This window comes from Chiloscyllium punctatum, chromosome 19, assembly GCF_047496795.1.
Source record: "Chiloscyllium punctatum isolate Juve2018m chromosome 19, sChiPun1.3, whole genome shotgun sequence".
Classification (NCBI taxonomy): Eukaryota; Metazoa; Chordata; class Chondrichthyes; order Orectolobiformes; family Hemiscylliidae; genus Chiloscyllium; species Chiloscyllium punctatum.
The window spans coordinates 52,720,070-52,742,051 of record NC_092757.1 but is presented as its reverse complement, the minus strand read 5'-3'; the positions used below and the strand labels follow the sequence as shown (position 1 = coordinate 52,742,051).

At 42.5% G+C, this 21,982-nt stretch overlaps 1 protein-coding gene across 2 annotated transcripts in view; it reads right to left on the bottom strand.

The window, feature by feature from the left end:
- The window catches only part of rasa4 (RAS p21 protein activator 4), a 255,322-nt gene that overhangs the window by 172,458 nt on the left and 60,882 nt on the right, over positions 1-21,982 (bottom strand). For both annotated transcript variants that reach the window (XM_072589403.1, XM_072589404.1), the window contains one exon: positions 14,814-14,943. In XM_072589403.1, coding sequence (XP_072445504.1) covers positions 14,814-14,943 — 130 coding nt within the window. The remainder of the gene's footprint in view (positions 1-14,813; positions 14,944-21,982) is intronic.

The window sequence follows — 21,982 nt, the reverse complement described above, 5'->3', positions numbered from 1 at the left end:
CAAATTCACTCCCGAAAGCACCCCCCTCGCGAAATGTCCCGGAACCTCCACTAAAGAGGTGACGAATGAGAATAAAGTATGCACGCACGTGTCAGAACCTGCGAAGAACTGTTCCTCCAATCACAAGAGGTTTCTTTACTGAACTTGCTGCTGATTTGGATGTGAACATAGGAGGTATAGTTAGTAAATTTGCAGATGACACCAAAATTGGAGGTGTAGTGGATAGTGAAGAAGGTTACCTCAGAGGACAATGGGATCTTGATCAGATGGGCCAATGGGCTGAGGAGTGGCAGATGGAGTTTAATTTAGATAAATGTGAGGTGCTGCATTTTGGAAAGGTAAATCAGCAGGATGTATACACCTATGCCGTGTATTCAAAAAGAATGGGTACCCAATGAACACAATCTGTGACCATCTGCTGGAACTGCAAACAGGAGGGTCACTTGACTAAGGACTGTCAGGAAGAAAAGAGCTGCAACCTGTGCGGAGAGGCGGGCCATATGTATAAGACCTGCCCAAGACGGGGGGGGGGGGGGCACTTACGCACAGATGGCTGGAGGTGGCAATGTGAGCTGTGGACCCCCAAAGACCAGTAAGGTCCACCCGGAGAGCAGGGAAACGGAGTCTGGTGGCACCCAGAAAGAAGAACAGGCTGGAGTAGAGGAGGCGGCAGCCAGCGGAGAGACACAGCAGCTGATCCTAGCTCTAGCCGGGCAGATGGAAGAAATGGAGGAGGAGGTAATCAAGCAGGCAGAGGAGTGGATACCTGTTAAAAACAGGAAGAGGAAATCCTGCCAGGCCCCAAAGCCTCCCAGCAAAAGGGGAAAAGACAGCTGCACGAGGGAGGGACGGCCAGCTCTTCGGAGGGGGAAGATGGACGCACAGAAGGCCATCACCACCAGAAGAAGAGACAGAGCGCCGTCGGTAAAGAGGAGGGCATTTCCTCCCAACCAGGAAACAACGGACCCCCCGAAGTCCACCCTCCACCCAGTGAGAACCAGGGGGTACCCACTGCCCCACAACTACAGGCAACCGGGAGCTGTGATCCTGTGACAGTCCCTTTGTGAGACACAGAACTGGACAGGGAGGACCCTTGCCTTGGCTCAATGACACCAGAGCGGGTAAATGACCCCAGTGAGGAGCTGGATAGCTACCTCAGCCCAGCGAAGGTCCAGCAGTTCGTGCTTACCTTGGGGATGTAGACAGCCACCCCAGAGACAGGACAGTCAAATGAACATGGTAACCCCATAAACTGGGGGTTAAAGAAGTTTAATTTGCTTTCATATAACAGGGCACCCACTCAGTAGGTGGGTTCCGCTGAAGCCACAGCCAAATACCAAGAGACTGGATAGTTAATAAAGGTAACTGTTAATAGGATAACTGTAAATTCGATGAATTCAATTTGTTCTTTGTAATGTTAAGACATGCAATGTATATAAGTATGAACGACATGGCAAATTGTACAAGTACCAAAGATTTATTTACATGAATAAAGTATATTTTGAAATTAAAAAAATGAACACAATCTGCCGATTTCTGAGCAACAAACCCAACAAGCAGACAAAACACATCCAGAAACCCTAGCCACTCTCCCCTTACATGAAAGACATCTCAGAAATGACTGCCAGATGACTCAGACTTGTTGGTATCATGGTAGCCCATAAACCCACCAACACACTAAAACAGCAGCTAATGAACTTGAAAGACCCTATACAGATAACAAGCAAAATTAATGTCATTTACAAAATACTGTGCAAGGACTGTAACAAACATTACATTGGACAAACAGGCAGAAAACTAGCCACCAGGATACATGAACACCAACTAGCCACAAAAAGACATGATCCTCTCTCACTGGTATCCTCACATACGGATGAGGAAGGATACCACTTCGACTGGGACAATATGTCTGTCGTAGGACAAGCTAAACAAAGACATGCAGGAGAATTCCTAGAAGTATGGCATTCCAACCGGAACTCTATCAACAAACACATCGAGTTAAATCCCATCTACCACCCCCTGACAAAAGGAACAGGAAGTGACTTCACCACAGGAAATAACATCACCACACAAAATAACATCACCAACCCAAAGAAACCCAAACATATAAATAGAAAGCAGGAATTTTCAGCATTGCTTTGCCTGAGGCCCACTGAAGATGTCAACTAGCAGGGTAACGAAATGTCTGGAAATGAACCTTCCTGCTCAGCGAGCAAACCTACATCCAAAACCTCAACCTGAGCTACAGATCTTCTCAAACCTCAGTACACCCTTAATGGTAAGGTTCTAGGGAGTGTTGCTGAACAAAGAGACCTTGGAGTGCAGGTTCATAGTTCCTTGAAAGTAGAGTTACAGACAGATAGGATAGTGAAAGCATTCGGTATGCTTTCCTTTATTAGTCACAGCATTGAGTATAGGAGTTAGAACATAGAACATAGAAAAGTACAACACAGAACAGGCCCTTTGGCCCAAGATGTTGTGCTGGGGATTCATCCTAATGTAAAATAACTTAACCTACGCACCCCTCAATTCACTGCTCTCCATGTGCATGTCCAGCAGTTGCTTAAATGCCCCTAATGACTCTGCTTCCACCACCACCACTGGCAACGCATTCCAGGCATTCACAACTCTCTCCGTAAAGAACCTACCTCTGATGTCCCCTGTACATCTTTCTCCTAATATCTTAAAACTATGACCCCTTGTGCCAGTCAATCCTGCCCTGGGGAAAAGTCTCTGGCTATTGACTCTATCCATTCCTCGCATTATCTTGTTACTCCGATCAGGTCTCCTCTCTTCCTCCTTCTCTCCAGAGGGAAAAGTCCGAGCTTAGTCAACCTCTCTTCATAAGGTAAGCCCTCCAGTCCAGGCAGCATCCTGGTAAACCTTCTTTGCACCCTCTCCAAAGCCTCTGTATCTTTCCTATAGTAGGGCAACCAGAACTGGACACAATATTCCAAGTGTGGTCTCACTAGGGACTTGCAGAGCTGTAGCAAAACCTCACAGCTCTTAAACTCGATCCCCCAGTTAATGAAAGCGAAAACACCATTTGCTTTCTCAACAACCCTATCCACTTGGGTGGCAACTTTGAGGGATCTATGTACTTGAACACCAAGATCCCACTGTTCCTCCACATTGCCAAGAATTCTGTCTTTAATCCTATATTCAGCATTCCAGTTCGACCTTCCAAAATGCATCACTTCGCATTTATCAAGGTTGAACTCCATTTGCCATTTCTCAGCCCAGCTCTGCATCCTGCCTATGTCATGCTGCAGTCTTCAATAGTCCTCGATACCATCAATGGTACCTTCAACCTTTGTGTCATCTGCAAATTTACTAACCCACCCCTCAACCTCCTCATCCAAGTCATTTATAAAAACTACAATAAGCTGAGGCCCAAGAACAGTGCCCTGAGGGACCCCACTCAACACTGACCTCCAGGCAGAATACTTTCCAACTACAACCACTCTCTGCCTTCTGTCAGCCAACAAATTCTGAATCCAGATAGCTAAATCTCCCCGTATCCCATACCTCCTGACTTTATGAATGAGCCTACCATGGGGAACATTGTCAAATGCCTTGCTGAAGTCCATATACACCACAGTCACTGCTCAACCTTCATGTACCTGTCTTGTCACCTCATCAAAGAACTCAATAAGATTTGTGAGGCAAGACCTGCTCCTCAAAAGCCATGCTGACTGCCTTTAATCACACTATGCTTTTCCAAATGGTCATAAATCCTATCCCTCAGAAATCTTTCCAAAACCTTGCTGACCACAGACGTAAGACTGACTGGTTTGTAATTGCCAGGTATTTCCCTGTTACCCTTCTTGAAAAGAGGAACAACATTTGCCTCCTTCCAATTCTCTAATACGACTCCTGTGGAGAGTGAGGAGGCAAAGATCTTTGCCAGCGACTTAGCAATCTCCTTTCTCACTTCCTGGAGCAGCGTAGGATAAATCTGGTCTGACCCTGGGGATTTATCAATCTTAATGTTTGCCAAAACTTCCAGCACATCAACTTCACAAAGTTGATGAACAAAGAGACCTTGAAGTACAGATTCATAGTTCCTTGAAAGTAGAGTCACTAGAGGTAGATAGGATAGTGAAGAAGGCATTTGGTATACTTTCCTTTATTGGTTAGAGCATTGAGTACAGGAGTTGGGAGGAAATGTTGCAGTTGTACAGGACATTGCTTAGGCCACTTTTAGGCAATTCCAGTCTCGCTCCTATCGGAAGGATGTTGTGAAACTTGAAAGGGTCCAGAAAAGATTTACAAGGATGTTGCCAGGGTTGGAGGATTGGAGCTATAGGGAGAGGTTGAATAGGCTGGGGCTGTTTTCCCTGGAGCATCGGAGGCTGAGGGGTGACCTTATAGAGGTTTATACAATCATGAAAGGCATGAATAGGGTGAATAGACAAGGTCTTTTTCCTGGGGTGGGGGAATCCAGAACTGAAGGGCTTAGGTTTAGGGTGAGAAGGGAAAGATATAAAAGGGATCTAAGGAGCGACAGTTTCACGCAGAGGGTGGTGTGTGTATGAAATGAGCTGCCAGAGGAAGTGATGGAAGTTGGTACAATGACAACATTTAAAAGGCATCTGGATGGGTAATGAATAGGATGGATTTAGAGGGATATGGGCCAAGTGCTAGCAAATGAGACTAGATTAGGTTAGGATATCTGGTCGGCATGGATGAGTTGGACAGAAGGGTCTGTTTCCATGCTGTACATCTCTATGCCTCTATGAATCTAGTGAGCACGAGAGGACCAGACTGTGATTGGAGGAGCAGCAAGAAAATGAGTGAGAACACATGAACTTGAGTGTCAGATTGGTCAAGGCATCTGCACCAAGTCCCTCCTGCAGCCCACAAAGTAATGGAGTGAGGGGCGACGAACTTAAATAAATGGGTGGTACAGATCAGAATAAGTTATTTTCTCTATCCACATCCGATTCTCTTGCAACAAAATACAACTGCTCTTTAATCATAGTGAGCTAAGCACCAGTGGGCAATCAACAGGAAGTCATGCTGCTTTGCTCAGGCTGGGACAACAGGACTTCAAATGGAGCATTACTTTTGCAAAGGAAGGTGAAGAATTTAAAGTTCAATAGAGGGCATGTTTTCTCAGGGGACAGAGGAATGGGAGCATCCATATCCTTCCCAATTATTAAACTAAATGTCACACCCTGTTCACCAATGACCAACTATCCATGAGCAACGTTAACCTTCAGGCAGCTTGATTTACAACTGACAACTCTGTCACTCTTACAACAGGAAGATCATCAATACAAATGTAAGTTGAAGCTATCATTTTTAAACTGTAATTAAAATAGACACAATGCAAAAGTGAATGAATAACATGATTGTAGAAGGCAGCATTTCAAAACAGTAAAAATAATTCAAAGCACTGAATTAATAGCCTAGAGACAGAGAGAGAGAGATAAATTGTGTGTTTGTGAGAGTGTGTGTTAGACAGGGATAGACCGGATGCAATTTGAACCCAACTCACTTACTGGCAAACTGAGGAGATCCAGTGCAAAACTGGTTTGACTAGTCCCATCTCCTTCAATTTGTCTTCATATGTTCCTCATTCCTGGGAACATTCTTATAATTCTTATAAACATTCTACATTCTTTCTCATGCATTCACATATTTTATACAATCTGATGCCCATAACTGTACACAACATTCCAGCTAACAAGTGTCCTGTACAAGTTCAACATCACTTCCTTATTCTTGTACTTTATGCCCCTAATAATAAAGCTGAGAACACTGTGTGCTTTATTAACTGCTCTCTCCATCTGTCCTGCCACCTTCAATGATCTGTGCAGATATACACCTAGATCCCTCTGCTCTTGCACCCCTTTTAAAATTGTACCCTATGTTATATTGTCTTTCAATATTCTTCCTACCAAAGTACATCACATTGCATTTCTCTGCATTGAACCTCATCTGTCACCAATCCACCTGCTCCATTAACTTGTCAATGTTCTTTTGGAGTTCTACACTGTGCTTCTTCCAAAGTTTGTGTCATCTATAACCTATGAAATTGTCTCCCAAATACGGAGATTCAGATCATTAATATATATTGGGAAAAGCAAAGGTCACACACAGTACTGACTTCTGAGGAGCTCCACTTACTCTTGGTTTCTTAACACAGCCAATTTTATATCCACATTGCAATTGTCCCTTTTATATCATGATCTATAAGTGTCCTCAGAAGTCTGTTGTGCGGCACTGTATCAAAAGCCTTGTGAAAGTCCAGCTATACGAAATAACAGCATTCCCTTCAGTTCCCCTTCACAAATCCACGCTGACTCTTCCTAATTAACCCACCTTTGTGATGATCCGGCTTATGAATAACTGGCTACACCACTTCAAAGGGAAGTTAAGAGTCAACCATTTTGGTGTGGGATTGGAGACAAATTTAAGCCAGACCAGATAAGGGAAAGAGGTTTTCTCTCCTGAAGGATGTTAGTGAACTGTTTAGTTTCCAAAAATTTTGCACCTTCCTGGCCACTTTTACTGACTTCAGTTTTCTTATTTCCAGACATTTTAAGGACTGAATTCAAATCCTCAAACTGCTATGATGGGAGTTGAACCAATTTGACAGAGAAATGTTCATCAGCTTCACCGGGTCGGATAGCTATTAGGTCGGGTATTCAGTCCTATTGGCTGCAGTGATGAAGCAGAGGTTGGTGCTTTGGTAACATTTAAAGTGGACTGAGCTTTGGATTTGTATCACAGAATCCCTACAGTGCGGAAAAAGGCCATTCAGCCCATCAATCTGCACCGACCCTCCAAACAGTATTCCACCTAGACCCAGGCCTCCACCCTATCCTGTAACCCCACATTTTACTATGGTCAACCCATCTAGCCTGCATGTCCCTGGACACTAGGGACAATTTATCACAGCTAATCGACCTAATTTGCCCCTTAAAATACCATAATTGACTTTATCAAAATTTATGACTCTAGTTTCTAATTACATAATTCTCAAACTTAATATGAGATTCTTCATATTATGATCACTCTTCCCCAGAGGGTCCCTCTCCATGAGATTGTTAATTAACTTAATCTCATTATACAAGTTGTGCTCTAAAGAAGTCTGTTCCCTTGGATAGTCCCTTGACATATTATTCTCCAAAGGTTTGCAGACTAGCATCTGATGGAATATTGCATTCATTGAGACCAGAAGGTCTATTTTCCATGTCTAGTCAATAATCAATACAAACAACATGGGTGGTGTTGTGTCTTTATCTAACAATACATGAGGGCCTTTTTACCCATCACCTTCTCTGATATCCACAAAGGAAATGATGCCAGGCTACTGACATTGCATCACAAAAATACAGTCAATCTCTGGGGAGGCAAAATCATACTAAACTCTTATTTTAATGCGGTACCCTATCATCTGACACACACTATTACCTCATAGACTGACAGGAATATCACTTATGAAGGCAGATTCTCCTGTCCATTCTCCCAGAGGAATGCAGAGCTTTCGAGAGTAAAAGGCATGGGCTGCAGACCCAGTACCTTGGAGCACCCATTATTCCCATTGTTGACTGGGCTTTAACAGGTGTTTCGCAACCAGGCAAAGACTTGAAGGTGAGCAGCACTAAGCTGGTTGAAGCACCCTCAATATTTAAATCTTCGATTAGATAAAGGTCCTCTTTTCTGAGCCCCAAGTTACCAACATTGTTTCCATTAGGGACGGGGCTGTACCTCCCAGATTTAGATCCTCTGGTATAGATAACTGTATGCTCTGTGGACCTCACAAGAAGTCACTCTTGCGTGCATGATACAAGAGTAACTCTCAAAGACAGACCAAAATATATTAGACAAACTGAGCTGCAAGAAAGTAGGCAATGAGAGTTGTCACCAGGCCTGTACAAATGCCTGTACAAATACAATAATTTCATAGTTGAATCAAGAGTCACCATCAGATGTTTGCTGTATGGATCAGGTCCTTCAGATACAGGAGAAGAGGAGGCAAGAATAGACAAGGAAATGTCCTTAAAAAACTCCCGTTCTGATCCTAACATGTGACCCCTCATGATCTGGGAAATGTTTTGACTTGGCAAAGGACAAGGTGGTCAAATTAGGGAGTCACAACCTGTCCTTCCCCGAACCATCTAAACAGACTTTGAACATACAAGGCTATTCACCCCATCCTGCCTGTTCTACCATTCAGTTAGATCACAGCTGACCTGGAACCCAACTCCATTGATACAGTTTTACACACTTCCCTTAAAAGTTTTGGTAAACAAGAAATTATCGCTCTGGTTTAAAACTGGCAACTGATACAGCATCAACCGTATTTCAGATTTCCAGTATTCACAGAATTTGAGAATTGTTCTTTGGGTAAAGAGTCCCACATTTCTATTGCCATTTGTGTGTGGCAGTGATTTCACTCCTAAAAGATTCAGCTCTAATTTTTACACTTCAACACCTCATCCCAGACTCAGCAACCAACTGAAGTCAGCTCTGCACATTCCTAATGAAGGGTGCAAGACACAAGTATTTTTTCACGAAGTTGAATTGTTCCCCTTCATAGAATCTCTACAGCATGGAAGCAGGCCACTCAGTGTATCAAGATCACACTGACCCTCCAAAGAACATCCCACACAGACCAACACCCCCCCCCCTCCCGCCCCCCCCCCCCCCCCCCCACCCCCCCCCACCCCCCCCCCCCCCCCCCATTCTACTGCCCTGCATTTCCTATGGCTAATTCACCCAGCCTGCAGATCCCTGAACACCATTCGCAATTTAGCTTGGCCAATCCACCTAGCCTGCACATCTCTGGACTGTGGGAGGTAACTGGAGCACCATCCCAAAGGAAACCCATACAGACTGCTGCCCAAGAATGGAAACAAACCCAGGTCCCTGGCTTTGTGAGGCAGCAGTACTAACCTCTGAGCCACCGTACAGAGAGAAGAAAGCTAGGTGGTGATTTAAAAGAGATATTCAAAACCAGGATAGGGTAGATAGGGAGAAACTGTTCCAGCTCTTAAGAAGATCAAGAACAAGAGGACACAGGCAAAAGAAGCAAAGATGATGTGAGAGAAAAACTTAATGTGGAATGCACTGCCTGGAAATGTGGTGGAAGTACGTTCAATTGAGCATTCAAGTGGGCATTGGATGATTATTTAGATAGATATAGTTTAAAAGGGTACGGGAGATTGTCAATCGGTAATAATCATTGTTTGAAAAGCCAGTACAAGCATGATGACCTCTTTCAGCACTGTAACAATTCTGTGATTCTGCTACATGCATTCATTCAAAATTATAACTTGTGTTCTCAGGACAACTAAGGAGGGGCAATAAATGTCAGCAATGCAAACACCACACACCCAATTTTCAAGGATGAATGTTTAACAATTAGCTCGGGGATTCCGAACTTTTCAAGGGCCAATTTCAACTAAACTGTGAGCGCACCACCACTGGACAGAAAGCCAAACAATGAGGTCACAACCCCAGACAGCAGTAATCACAGTGTCTGCCGACAGTTTGTGGTAGGTAACAGCATTCTTAGAAAGTAATTTTCCCAAAGCCAAACTATTAACCTGAATAAAGCTGACAGAATCTGATTTCCATTTTACCAAGAGGTCTTTTGGAAACAGCAAAACAAGTGCACGAATATGTCTGAGAGGGCATTTCTCCCCTTCAACCCACACTAAATAAAAGCAAAACTACTGTGGAAGCTGGAAATCTGAAAGAAAAACAAGTAGTGCTGGAGAAACTCACCAGGTCTGGCAACATCTGTGGTGAGAGAAACAGTTAACTTTCCAGTTCAGTAAGTCTTCAATTTAGAGGCAATGAAGAGTTACTGGAGTCGAAACACAAGGGATGATACAGAAAACTGTACCTGCTCAGAAACTGCTGAAAGTTCAATTGACATTAAAATACTGAGGATTTTTAGTTGGTCTTAAGTCTCAAAGCCAAGCCATAACAGGTGCATTAAAAGACGCAGATAACTTTAAGGTTTATACAAAGATCACATGACTGAGAAATATATAATTTTATTTGAATGTTTTAAAATTGTTCAAAACTTTAATTTGGCGCTTTGGACAGTTACTGAATTTAAAACAAAAACCGGCAAATTTATTTTTACGAAAAGCATTCAGTTGATAGAAAACATTATTGGAATTTTACAGTGTTCACAAGGCTGTCTTGATTGGCAACCAGAATATATATATATAGAATCCCTACAGTATGGAAACAGGCCATTTGGTCCAACAAGTCCACACCGACTCTCTGAACAGTAACCCACCCAGACCCAATTGCCCTACTACTCTACATTTACCTCTAACTAATGCACCAAACCTACACATCCCTGAATACTTTGGGCAATTTAGCCTAACCTGCGCATCTTTGGACTGTGAGAAGAAAGCAGGGCACCCAGAGTTAACCCTTGCAGACATGGGGAGAATGTGCAAACTCCATGCAGACAGTTGCCGAGGCTGGAATTGAACCCAGGTTCCTGGCGCTGTGAGGCAGCGGTACTAACCACTGAGCCACCGTGCCACCCAGGGAGGGCATCAAATTGGGTGCTCTCTCAGTGGCACTATCCCCACCATCTCCCTGCTCTCACTGTATCTTTATTAGTAGTAAATAAGAGGCATCAGGCAGCCATGGCCAATTTATGCCTTTAAAGCATCAATTAAAGGCCACAAGGGGCTCCTTCGGTCACTATTCGGATTTCACTCACAGTAGAGGAGCTCAGCACCAACCATCAGGGTAAGCCTGTTGTCTGTGCAAGGGGAATGCTTCCTCTTTGGGAACCCCGTGCCCATCCATGGCCTCACCAACACCAGTCAACTTCCATTAATGTAACGTTCCTCCTAAGATGGCCCCTATTCAACCAATATCCTGGCAATCAGAGTACCCAGCTATCTTACTGGGACCTGCCAAAATGGCCCCAGTGAGACCAGGATTTACCTTTAAGTCTAGGTTACAGCGACCACCCCTCTTCACGACTGGCTGCAGTTCCATCAGGAGCCACTGCTCCAAATGGCGCTGTGGGCCAAGAGGTCTGTGGGCCCTCTGATTGGTCAGCAGCTCTCAGCAGTGAGACTTCCACTCGGAAGAGGGCAGAACCATCATCTTGAAAGGTCTGGCAGACATCAAATGGCTGAGAGGTGAGTCATCTCATTGAACATTGAATTTTACAGTCTGGTGATGACAGTGTGTTAGAATGACAACAAAACACTATGGAAGATGTTGATATAGTCCAGTTGGGCTATACCCACCTCCAAAGAATCTCCTTTGCAAAGTGATGATACAGGATGTAAGTTAGTAAATTCAATATGGGAAATGTTAAATACATTGGATAGATGGACAACTAACTCTTCACCTACAGAAGATAAAAATGCAGCCTGATATTTGGCAGTAGGTGAACTTTGATAGAGCACACATGACTTGTCTTTTAAACTGGTCATTCAACTAAGAAATAGCAATATATGGATCCAACAATTAGATTGTCAACCTTGTATTTGATAATCCACCCACTTAAGACCGTTTTATAGGTAAGATATCTAATGTAGACCATTCATACATGCTTTATTTTTCAAAACGTACTTTCATTACTGCTCAGAGTGCACACATCACTGCCACTAAAATGTCACATCTTCTTTGTTTCATCACCTCATTTCATGCCTTAAAATCTGACAGAGAATGAAGTGAACATTGCTGAACTTCATTGTAATTAAGTCAGCAATCACTTGACTTCTGGATTTTAATAGAATAAATACCTGCTGATTATTCCCTGGATTTTATGTGCAGTCAGTCTGATGCCTGTCAGGATGGGCAGCCCTCATGCAGGGCTCACGGAATCAGATCTCTAGTTCATTTCACGACAAGCTAAGTGTCTTGAGACAGCAGTGTTGAATTACAAACAACTGACTCTGAGATTTGTTCCTCCAAATCAGGCACTTCTGAAATAGCTAGAAATGTAAAGGAACGGATCTGCTCTTTCAGTTGTCTGCTACTGCTATGAATGAATTAAGGCAACTGGAACTGAGGGAAAGATCAGTACATGATGGAGTTTGCATTTAGACTCCAAAGCTTCCAAGTCCCGAATCTTCACCTCATAACTGAGTAGGACTTGAATCACATTTTAGTGTGCATTCATAAGTCATCATTTGAACTCAGGCCAAAAGTGAATTTCCTTGTGTAATCAGCCTCAGGATGTAGACAACATTGGTAATTGGCATTTATTAATTATCTCTTGGAAAGGTGACAGTGAGCTTTCATTTGGAACCACTGCAACCAGGCGATATACTCAATGGGAGCAGGTAGAGAATTTCGGGATATTTCCCCAGCACCAGTGGATGAGTGAGAGATATATGTCGAGTCAGTTTGGTGTCAGACTTGGATATGCCATGACACAGCTCAAATTCTACCAAACCTTGAACCCAGTTGGTAAATTGAACACATGGTTGTCAAAATGTACTTGTGCTGCCTTGCTGTGTGTGCTGCTTCTGTATGTGACTTAGGCTTAACCAATTAGTAAGGCAGGGCTTACTAAAGTGAGGGTGAAGACACAGAAGGGGTCACAAGCTCAGATTTCGGTGTCAGCTTCAAGACAGTAACGGCTGCTCTGACCACGTTATAGCTGCCATGCTCCTAATCTGACAGGCCCTCCCACCTTACTGTCACAGGCCTTTCCCATTGCCACTCTCCCAGATCCTACCCCCAACCCCTCACTGATGAGTCGCGATAAATTTCAAGGCTCAAAATGGGGTCACAGTGGGAAAGCTTTGGGTAACACTGATATGAGGTCTGCTCGCATCAGAATGTATTTAGATTAGAATTTCTAACCTTTGATCTTGTTCTATTCAAGTAATAACTGAACTGACCAATTTTAAATGCAGCTTAAAATAGAAATATAAATTGGATGAAATTACTGAAAGATAGCAAAATGTTAGTAGTTTATGTTCAGCACCATCACTTACATTTCTGTAAAAGTGATCCTGGATCAAACATTCTTTAAGATTTGTTATTTCATGAAATGTGGGTATCAGTGGTAAGGTCAACTTCACTGCCCATTCCTAATTGCCCTTGAACTGACTGGCATCCCAGACCATTTCAGAATCAACCACATTGCTGTAAGTTTGGAGTCAAGTGCAGATCAGCTTTGGTATGGATAGCAGGTTCCTTCACTAAAGGGCATTAGTGAAGCATGATCAATAATGATCACCATTACTGAGATTAGCTGTCAATTCCAGATCTTATCAAATGCTTTGGAATTTGACCAGCCACACTGGTGGGACTCGGACCAATCTTACCAAAGCTATACCTCTAGATGCTTGGAATACTTGACCAGAGATATAATACTATGACACCACCATCTCCCCAGGCAAGACAAATGTTCTAAAAATAATTTAGGTATGCATTTTTCAGATGTTGTTTCCAGTCAGACAAGTCTCCATGTCAGAAGCCATTAATCTGAAAATTCACCCTTAACTTGCCTGTGACACAGCTGAAATTGCTAAAACACCTGCATGGAAAAGAGTTAAAAGCAAATGAGCTCACGTCTCAAATACTAGAAAATATACTTTAATGGAATAGCTAAAGGGATGGGGAGAAATTATCCTGGAGAATGAGGAAATGGCAGAGACACTTGACATACATTTTGCGTCAACCTTTACAGAGGAAGACACAAATGACTCATCAGAATGGAGTGGGTAGCCTGGGGCTAATAAAAGTGAGTAAATTAACATAACTAATATCAGCAGAAAAATGGTACTGGAGGATTAATTCCTGACAAAACCCTATAGGACATGAAGGCCTGCACCCTAAGGTTTGAAAGAGACAGTTGCACAGATAGTGGATGGGATGAGTATAACTTTTCAAAATTTTCCTCAACTCCAGAAATTACCATGTGATACTGTCATTAAAGGAAGATGAGAGAAAACAGGCAACAACAAACCAATTAGCTTGATATAAGTCCTTGAGAATACGCCGGAATTTATTGCTCCATTAAGTCCATTGTTATGACTTTCTTAGCAAAGTATGACTAAAACAAGTTGACATGAACTTACTAAAGACAAATCAAGTTTGATAACCAGTGGATGTGGTAAACATTGATTTTCAAAAGGCAATCAATAAGTGCCACACAAAATGAGCATATACAAGACAGGGCTCATGGAGTTGTGGGTGCTAACTTATGATGAATTGGTGAACTTTCAGCAAGAAAAAGAGAATCTAACATTGACATTCAATGGTGCTACCATCACAGAATCCTTGACTTTCAACTTCCTGGGGATTACCTTGACCAGAAAGTGAACGAGACCTTCCATGTAAGTACTGTAATACTAAAGCAGTTCAGAGGCGAGGAAGTCTGCAACAAGTAACTCACCTCCTGACTCCCCAATGGCTGTCTGCCATGTAAAAGTCAGCAGCGTGATGGAATGCTCCCCACTTGTCTGGATGAGTGCAGCTCCAACAACACTCAAGAAGCTTGACACCATCCAGGACAAAGAAGCCCACTTGATGAGAACATCACGCATTACCATCGACATTCTTAGCCTTCATCAAAGATGCACAGTGGCATCAGTGTGTACTGCCTGCACGATATGCAAAATAATTCACCCAAGGGTCTTTCAAATCCAGGATCTCTACCATCTAGAAGAACAAGAGCAGCAGAAGCATGGGAACACCACCAACTGCAAATCACAATCCATCCACACTAGGAAATTTATTGCATGTTCTTTCAGTGTCACTGGGTTAAAACCCTGGAACTCCCTTTGTGGGTGTCTTTACAGTAAATGGGTTGCAGCATTTTAAGAAGGTCTTCAATGAACATTCCCTACCTTGCTTCAAACACATGGCAACGCAGCTTTCGCATTGAGCTCTCTCCGCAGACCTCGATCCGAAGGTGGATCTCCCCTTGGACCTCCTCATCTGGGTCAATTTCACTCAGGCACATCCAGCTGTCTACACCTAGACAGTAGAACAGACATAGTTCAGAGGACACTTAATGCAGGAAAAAGAAACAAATACAGGATCAAAGAAACAGGTGTAAGGACATTAAGTCAATCAGATCATGGGTGATCTGTACCTCATTCCATTTGTGGTTCACATTCATAACAATCATGTCAAATTAACAATAGACTATTAGACCTGGTCTTGTTATGGTAAACATCGATACATCAATACTGTTACCAGTTAAATTTAAGATCAGATTTCATAATGCTAATTCTACTTTCATGTAAAACATGATATAACTCGATTAGATCATTCATATCACATACAATAATAACTTTAGACTTGGGCTGGATTTTCATCTTCCAATGGAGGCATAAATCAGGTCATGGAACATTGAACGCAGTTTTGTTTTATTGCTGCTGTTTCATTGTTCAGGATGGTAGGGGATGAAAAGTGCTCATGCACCTTTTCCAAGCTCAGAAACCCCATTGTGAGGGCAATAGGAAAAAGCTCATTTCCTCCTTCACACAATTTTCCTGTGTTGGTGTGGGTTTTGAAAGTCCTAAATGAAGAAAAAATGCATTTCCTCTTTGAGACTTCATGACAACCAGGTTCAGCTTGCTGAGAATTTGGGAATATTCTGAAAAGCACGTGTAAAATGTATTAACACCTTCAACTTTCGTTGTTAGCAGTATGGTGTAATGTAGATGTATTTGTTGTGCAGTGATTCAAAGGGATCTGTCCAGAGAAGGGAAGTTGATCACCATTATGTAAGTTCATTATGCATTATAGTATTTTTTTCCATTGAAAGAAGTGCCTCACTGCATTGAAACGTAAAGCAAAATGTTCTGCCTGGATTTGCAGTTATTACATTGATTGACTGCTCTGACTGTTAAAGAAGTGGTTTTGAAATTTGAAATAAAATATATCTGCATATGCTTCGGTTTTTGTTTTAATTTTCCAGTATCTGCAGACGTTCTTTTATTCCTGCCACATGTACCTGCCCTGGGACTGACTGATAGAGGCAGAAGGCAGGAGAATGAGGCTGAGAAACACATCAGCCATGATTGGGGATGAATGGCCTAATTCTGCTCCTATGTCGTATGGTCAGTCTCCTCAGAGGTTCTGGCTTCCAAATCTCCATTTCAATCATAGTTTGCTTAGAAAACATGCCAGTCACTTTGCTTTCTCAATTTTCCATTTTAGTTTGTCAATTAGCATCCCATCTCAAAAAAAGGTGCAAACTTTGAAACTACAAATGTGTGGGATTCATTTTGTACTTCTGCTATTCCCCTGCAAGGTGATCTCCTGATTTATAATGGGTCCAAAATTCCTTTTAACTATTTGTTTATTTACAATTTATTAATTTGTAAAAATAAAATTTTGTGTTTTCTTTTATGTTGGCCTATCTCTTTCCCTTTTGTTCTCTGTTCGCATTTTCCATACTGGGTTTCTTCTGTACCATGTTATCTATTTACCATAAAACCCCTGTTTATCCTTTATTTAATTAACTTTCCAGGGGACTCCAGGCTCGACTGCCTTTCTCTCACTCCCTCGAGAGTGTGCCTAACTGAACGCGATGCTCCATGCTTTTTTGAGTGTCCCCATTGTTGAATTTCTTGCTTCGTTACCAACGTTTAATTCCAATACACCAGCATCAGAATCCTGTTCAACTCACTGAGGTTTGGTCTCATCCATTTGAGCATTTTTATGCTTGGTTACATCTTGTCCTCTTAAGATCATGATTCCCGAAATACTCCGCCCAAGCAGTATAACATGCTCCACTTGTCCCACTGATCAGAATCCAGCACATCTTCCTTCCTCATTCACCTGGAAGCACACCGAGTAATCAGAGAGGGTTCCTCGGTACACATTTGAGACAGTTGTCTTTCTTTGTCCTCTCCCATCTTTCCCAAACACCTTGTCACCTCACAATATTACGTTTTCAATTCCTCCTGTCTCTGAAGCAGATCTCTTATTATTGCTGAATCACAGTCACTCGTGTACTTTAGCTCACTGAACCTTATTTACCACACTCTGCACACTCACTGACATGTCCAGGAAATCCCATCTTAACTGCTTCACATCTGCACCCCACCCCACTGTCCCTCCAGTCTAATTCCACCTACGTCTGAACTGTTCTGAGCTCAGGTAACTCAAGCCTCTGAGTGTCAGGCCATGGTTTAGGGTATCAAAAGCACAGAAACTAAGATCAGTTGAGATGACATGGAGCCCTTTGTTTTAAGAGATTGCAGGAGATAAAACAAAAAAAGACTTTTATATATTACATAATTCTTCTGCAGTATTGTGTCCAGTATTGTGTCTTCCTGTTATAGAAAGAGTATTATTAAGCTGGAGGGTAGATTGGTAGATTGAAGGCACTGTGCTTCATAGAGGCAAAAAAACGACATGATCTGTTAGAGGCCTTTAAAATCATAAGGCAACTGGATAGAGTAAACAGGTAGAAGCCGTTGCACACATAAGAGGAGCGAGAAGAGGGCATAGATTTAAAGTGAGTTGCAAAAGACATAAACATGATGTGAAAAAAATTTGGTTCAGGCACCAGCTGTACTGAAAATGGCAATACTTCTTTTTATTTAATGCTGGGACTACTGTTAAAGATGAAGTTGATGTGAGCACAAGAACTGGTGTTAACATAGACTAGAATCAGACTGGTGGCAGTTCCCTTAGGGCTGTTGGGGTCATGGGAAGCTTGTTCTGAGAGGTTTGCATGGACAGTGATTATAAGTACCAGTTGCTTTCTTTTCTCCCTGAAATTCCCTTTTGCTTTTCATAGTCACACCCCTCCCTCGCACTATGGAACTGGTAAGGATCACATGCTCAGGGTTATCAAACACGGCCGACAGTGGAACCATCAAATTTTCACTGGTAATGGCAGAAATACTGGAATCTCAAGGAAGTCTGGATGCTGAGAAGTGGAGGATATTTGGGGAAGGGTATTTAGGTTTGGAATGCACAAGGAATCCCATTTCAAATCAGCTCATGTATTCTTTTTCCTGGTCACATTGCTTTTTGGAAATGAAAATGGAAGTTTTTTTTCCAAAAAAGTCCAAGAAAGCATAGAGAAATGAACAGCGTATCCTAAGGCAGATCAACGCTACTACAGCTAAATCCCACATGTTTGTATTGTGCTTTGGAGTATTCGCTCCACATGGTTATGGGTCTTACACTGGTTTATCATACAAACTTACAAATTAGGAGCAGGAGTAGGCCAGTCAGTCACATGGGATTGTTCCAACATTTAATAAGATGATGGTAGCTCTGATTGTGACCTCACAATCCTGCCAGCCCCCAACTACCTTTGACTCCCTTGTTAGTCAAAAATCTATTTATTTCTATCATGAAAGTATTCAATGACTCGGCCTCTAATATTCTGTGGGGAAGAGTTCTAAAGACTCATGACCCTCTGACAGCAACAATTTCTCACCTTCGTCATAAAATGGAAGGCCACCTTATTTTTAAACTATGTCTCTAGTTCTAGTCCCTCCCATAAGAGGAACCCAACACCTTTTCAGAATCCAGTCTGTTAAATCCATCCAGGATCTTACGTCTCCATGAGATCACAAACCATTCACCAGTGCTCCAGACTAGTGTCAACAGATCCTGTACAACTGCATCAAAATATCCTTTACTTTTATATTTGATTCCCCTACCAATAAACAACAATATCCTATTTGCCTCCCTAATCACTTGCTATACCTACATTTGTGTATCAGACTCCCAGATCCTTCTGTACCACAATGTTCTGCAATCCTTCTCCATTTAAATAACAAGCTGCTTTTGTATTCTTCATGCCAAAGTGGACAAGATCATACACCACTACATAATATACCATCTACCAATTTTTTTTGCCCAAACATTTAAGAGTCATAGAGATGTACAGCACAGAAACAGACCCTTCAGTCCATCTCGTCCATGCCGATCAGATATCCTAAATTAATCTAGTCCCATTTGCTAGCACTTGGCCTATATTCCTCCTAATCCTTCCTATTCATGTACCCATCCAGATGCCATTTAAATGTTCTAATTGTACCAGCCTCCATGACTTCTTCTGGCAGCTCATTCCATAAACACCCATCCTCTGTGTGAAAAAGTTGCCCCTTAGCTCTCTTTTATATCTTTTCCCCTCTCACCCTAAACCTATGCCCTCTAGTTCTGGACTCCCCTGACCCAGGGAAAATACTTTGTCTATTTATCCTATCCACACCCCTCATGATTTTATAAACCTCTAGAAGGTCATCCCCTCAGCCTCCGCTCCAGAGAAAACAGCCCCAGCCTGTTCAGCCTCTCCCTATAGCTCAAACCCTCCAACCCTGGCAACATTCTTGTCAATCTTTTCTGAACCCTTTCAAATTTCACAACATCTTTCAGATAGGAGAGAGACCAGAATTGCACACAATATTCCAAAAGTGGCCTAATCAATGCCTGTACAGCACAACATGACCTCCCATCCCCTATACTCAATGCTCTGACCAATAAAGGAAAGCATACTACATGTCTTCTTCACTATCCTATCTAGGAGAAAGTGAGGACTGCAGATGCTGGAGATCAGAGCTGAAAATGTGTTGCTGGAAAAGCGCAGCAGGTCAGGCAGCATCCAAGGAACAGGAGAATCGACGTTTCGGGCATAAGCCCTTCTTCAGGAATGAGGAAAGTGTGCCCAGCAGGCTAAGATAAAAGGTAGGGAGGAGGGACTTGGGGGAGGGGTGTTGGAAATGCGATAGGTGGAAGGAGGTTAAGGTGAGGGTGATAGGCCAGAGTGGGGGTGGGGGTGGAGAGGTCAGGAAGAAGATTGCAGGTTAGGAAGGTGGTGCTGAGTTCGAGGGTTGGGACTGAGACAAGGTGGGGGGAGGGAAAATGAGGAAACTGGAGAAATCTGAATTCATCCCTTGTGGTTGGAGAGTTCCTAGGTGGAAGATGAGGTGCTCTTCCTCCAACCGTCGTGTTGCTATGGTCTGGCGATGGAGGAGTCCTAGGACCTGCATGTCCTTGGTGGAGTGGGAGGGGGAGTTGAAGTGTTGAGCCACGGGGTGGTTGGCTTGGTTGGTCCGAGTGTCCCAGAGGTGTTCTCTGAAACATTCCACAAGTAGGCGGCCTGTCTCCCCAATGTAGAGTAGGCCACATCGGGTGCAGCGGATGCAGTAAATGATGTGTGTGGAAGTGTAGGTGAATTTGTGGCAGATGTGGAAGGATCCCTTGGGGCCTTGGAGGGAAGTAAGGGAGGGAGGTGTGGGCGCAAGTTTTGCATTTCTTGCGGTTGCAGGGGAAGGTGCCGGGAGTGGAGGTTGGGTTGATGGGGGGTGTGGACCTGATGAGGGAGTCACGGAGGGAGTGGTCTTTTCGGAACACTATCCTATCTACCTGAGACTCTACCTTCAAGGAACTCCAAGGTCTTTTCATTCAGCAACACTCCCCAGGATCTTACCATTAAGCGTATATGTCCTGCCCTGATTTGCCTTTCCAAAATGCAGAACCTCACATTAATCTAAATTAAACTCCAGCTGCCACCCCTCAGCCCTTTAACACTATCCCTTTGCAGACTCCCTGTGTCCTCCTTCACAATCTAACTTTCCAACCCATCTTTGTGTCAGCAGCAAATTTGGCAACCGTCCATTGGATTAAATTACATCCAAGTAAATGGTTGAGGCCCCAGAACCAAACTCTACTGCACTACACAATTTACAGTTGTCAACCAACATATTTGTGGACCAGACCAAACCCCTTCAAAACATATCAAGGGGACAGCCTAGACCCTAACTTTAACTTAAGGTCAATTGTAAGGCACTGTGTCATTGTAAGTATTTTGATAGAGTTAATGTAATGCCAATTCTTCTATTTTTGTTTATATTTTAACTTGGTGTAAAAAATGTGTTTTGTTTAAACTCAATAGTCTAACCAATCCTCTGTCTGTACTCTTATGATACCCTCTTCAGCTCTGGAACTATTGGTACTGTACATCTACAGGTTCCCCTTTATAAATATTGCTTGCTACTTCCTCAAAAAAGCCTCCATTAAATTAGTTTAACACAATTTCTCTTTCACTGAAGCATGCTGACTTTGTCTTAATTACATTAAGAGTTTCTAAACACCCATTACATCCTCCTTAATAAAATATTCCAGCTTTTTCCTTCTAGCAGATGCTAATCAACTGATTTGAACTCCCTGCTTTCTGTCTCGCCCCACTTTCTTGAATAGAGGAGTCACATTTGCTCTTTTGTAGTCTGATGACATCTTTCCAGAATTGAAAGAATTTTGGAAAATTAAAATCTAAGTATCTGCTCTTGCAGCAGAAAGTTCTCCCCTTTCATCTCTTGATTCAGAATTATTTCTGAGATGCTATTTCTTCCTCTACAATGAAAATAGATACAAAACATCTGTTCAATTTCACTGCCATTCTCTTATTTTTCATTAACAATTCCCCAGATTCTCACTTGATGACTAGTACTTCACAAACTTACTTATTCCCTTTTTGAATACCTGTAGCAACTCTTAGTATTTGCTTTTTATTTCTAGCTAGCTTTCTCCCAAACTCTAAGTTTTCCACCTTTATAGCCTTATCAACAAAATCTCCTGTTCTTTATGCTCTGTCCAATCTTCTGACTTGCCACTCTTCTTTGCAGAATTACACATTTTTTTCTTTCAACTTAATACCCTTTTTAATGTTTTAAGTTAGTCACAGTTGCTATGTCCTTCTCGGGCAGTCTTTCTTTCTAAAGTACGTCAAACATCTGCTACTACATCCCTATCAGCTTGTCTTGTAACAAAATTCTCAGTTCATTTTAGCCATCTCTGTCTTCATGCCCTCCCTCCTCTCCCTCAAACTGAAGATGATATTCAATCATATTATGATCACTGCCAAATAGGATCAAATTAAGTCATTACTTAATCCTGTCTTAGTGCACATTATCAGATCAAATATAGAGTGATCTCTAGCTGTCTCAAAATCCTCCCACACTCTAAACCTGTCCTGGAAACACTCATCATTTTGGCTGCCCTTGCCAATTTGATTCAGCCAATCTATAAGTTAAAATCT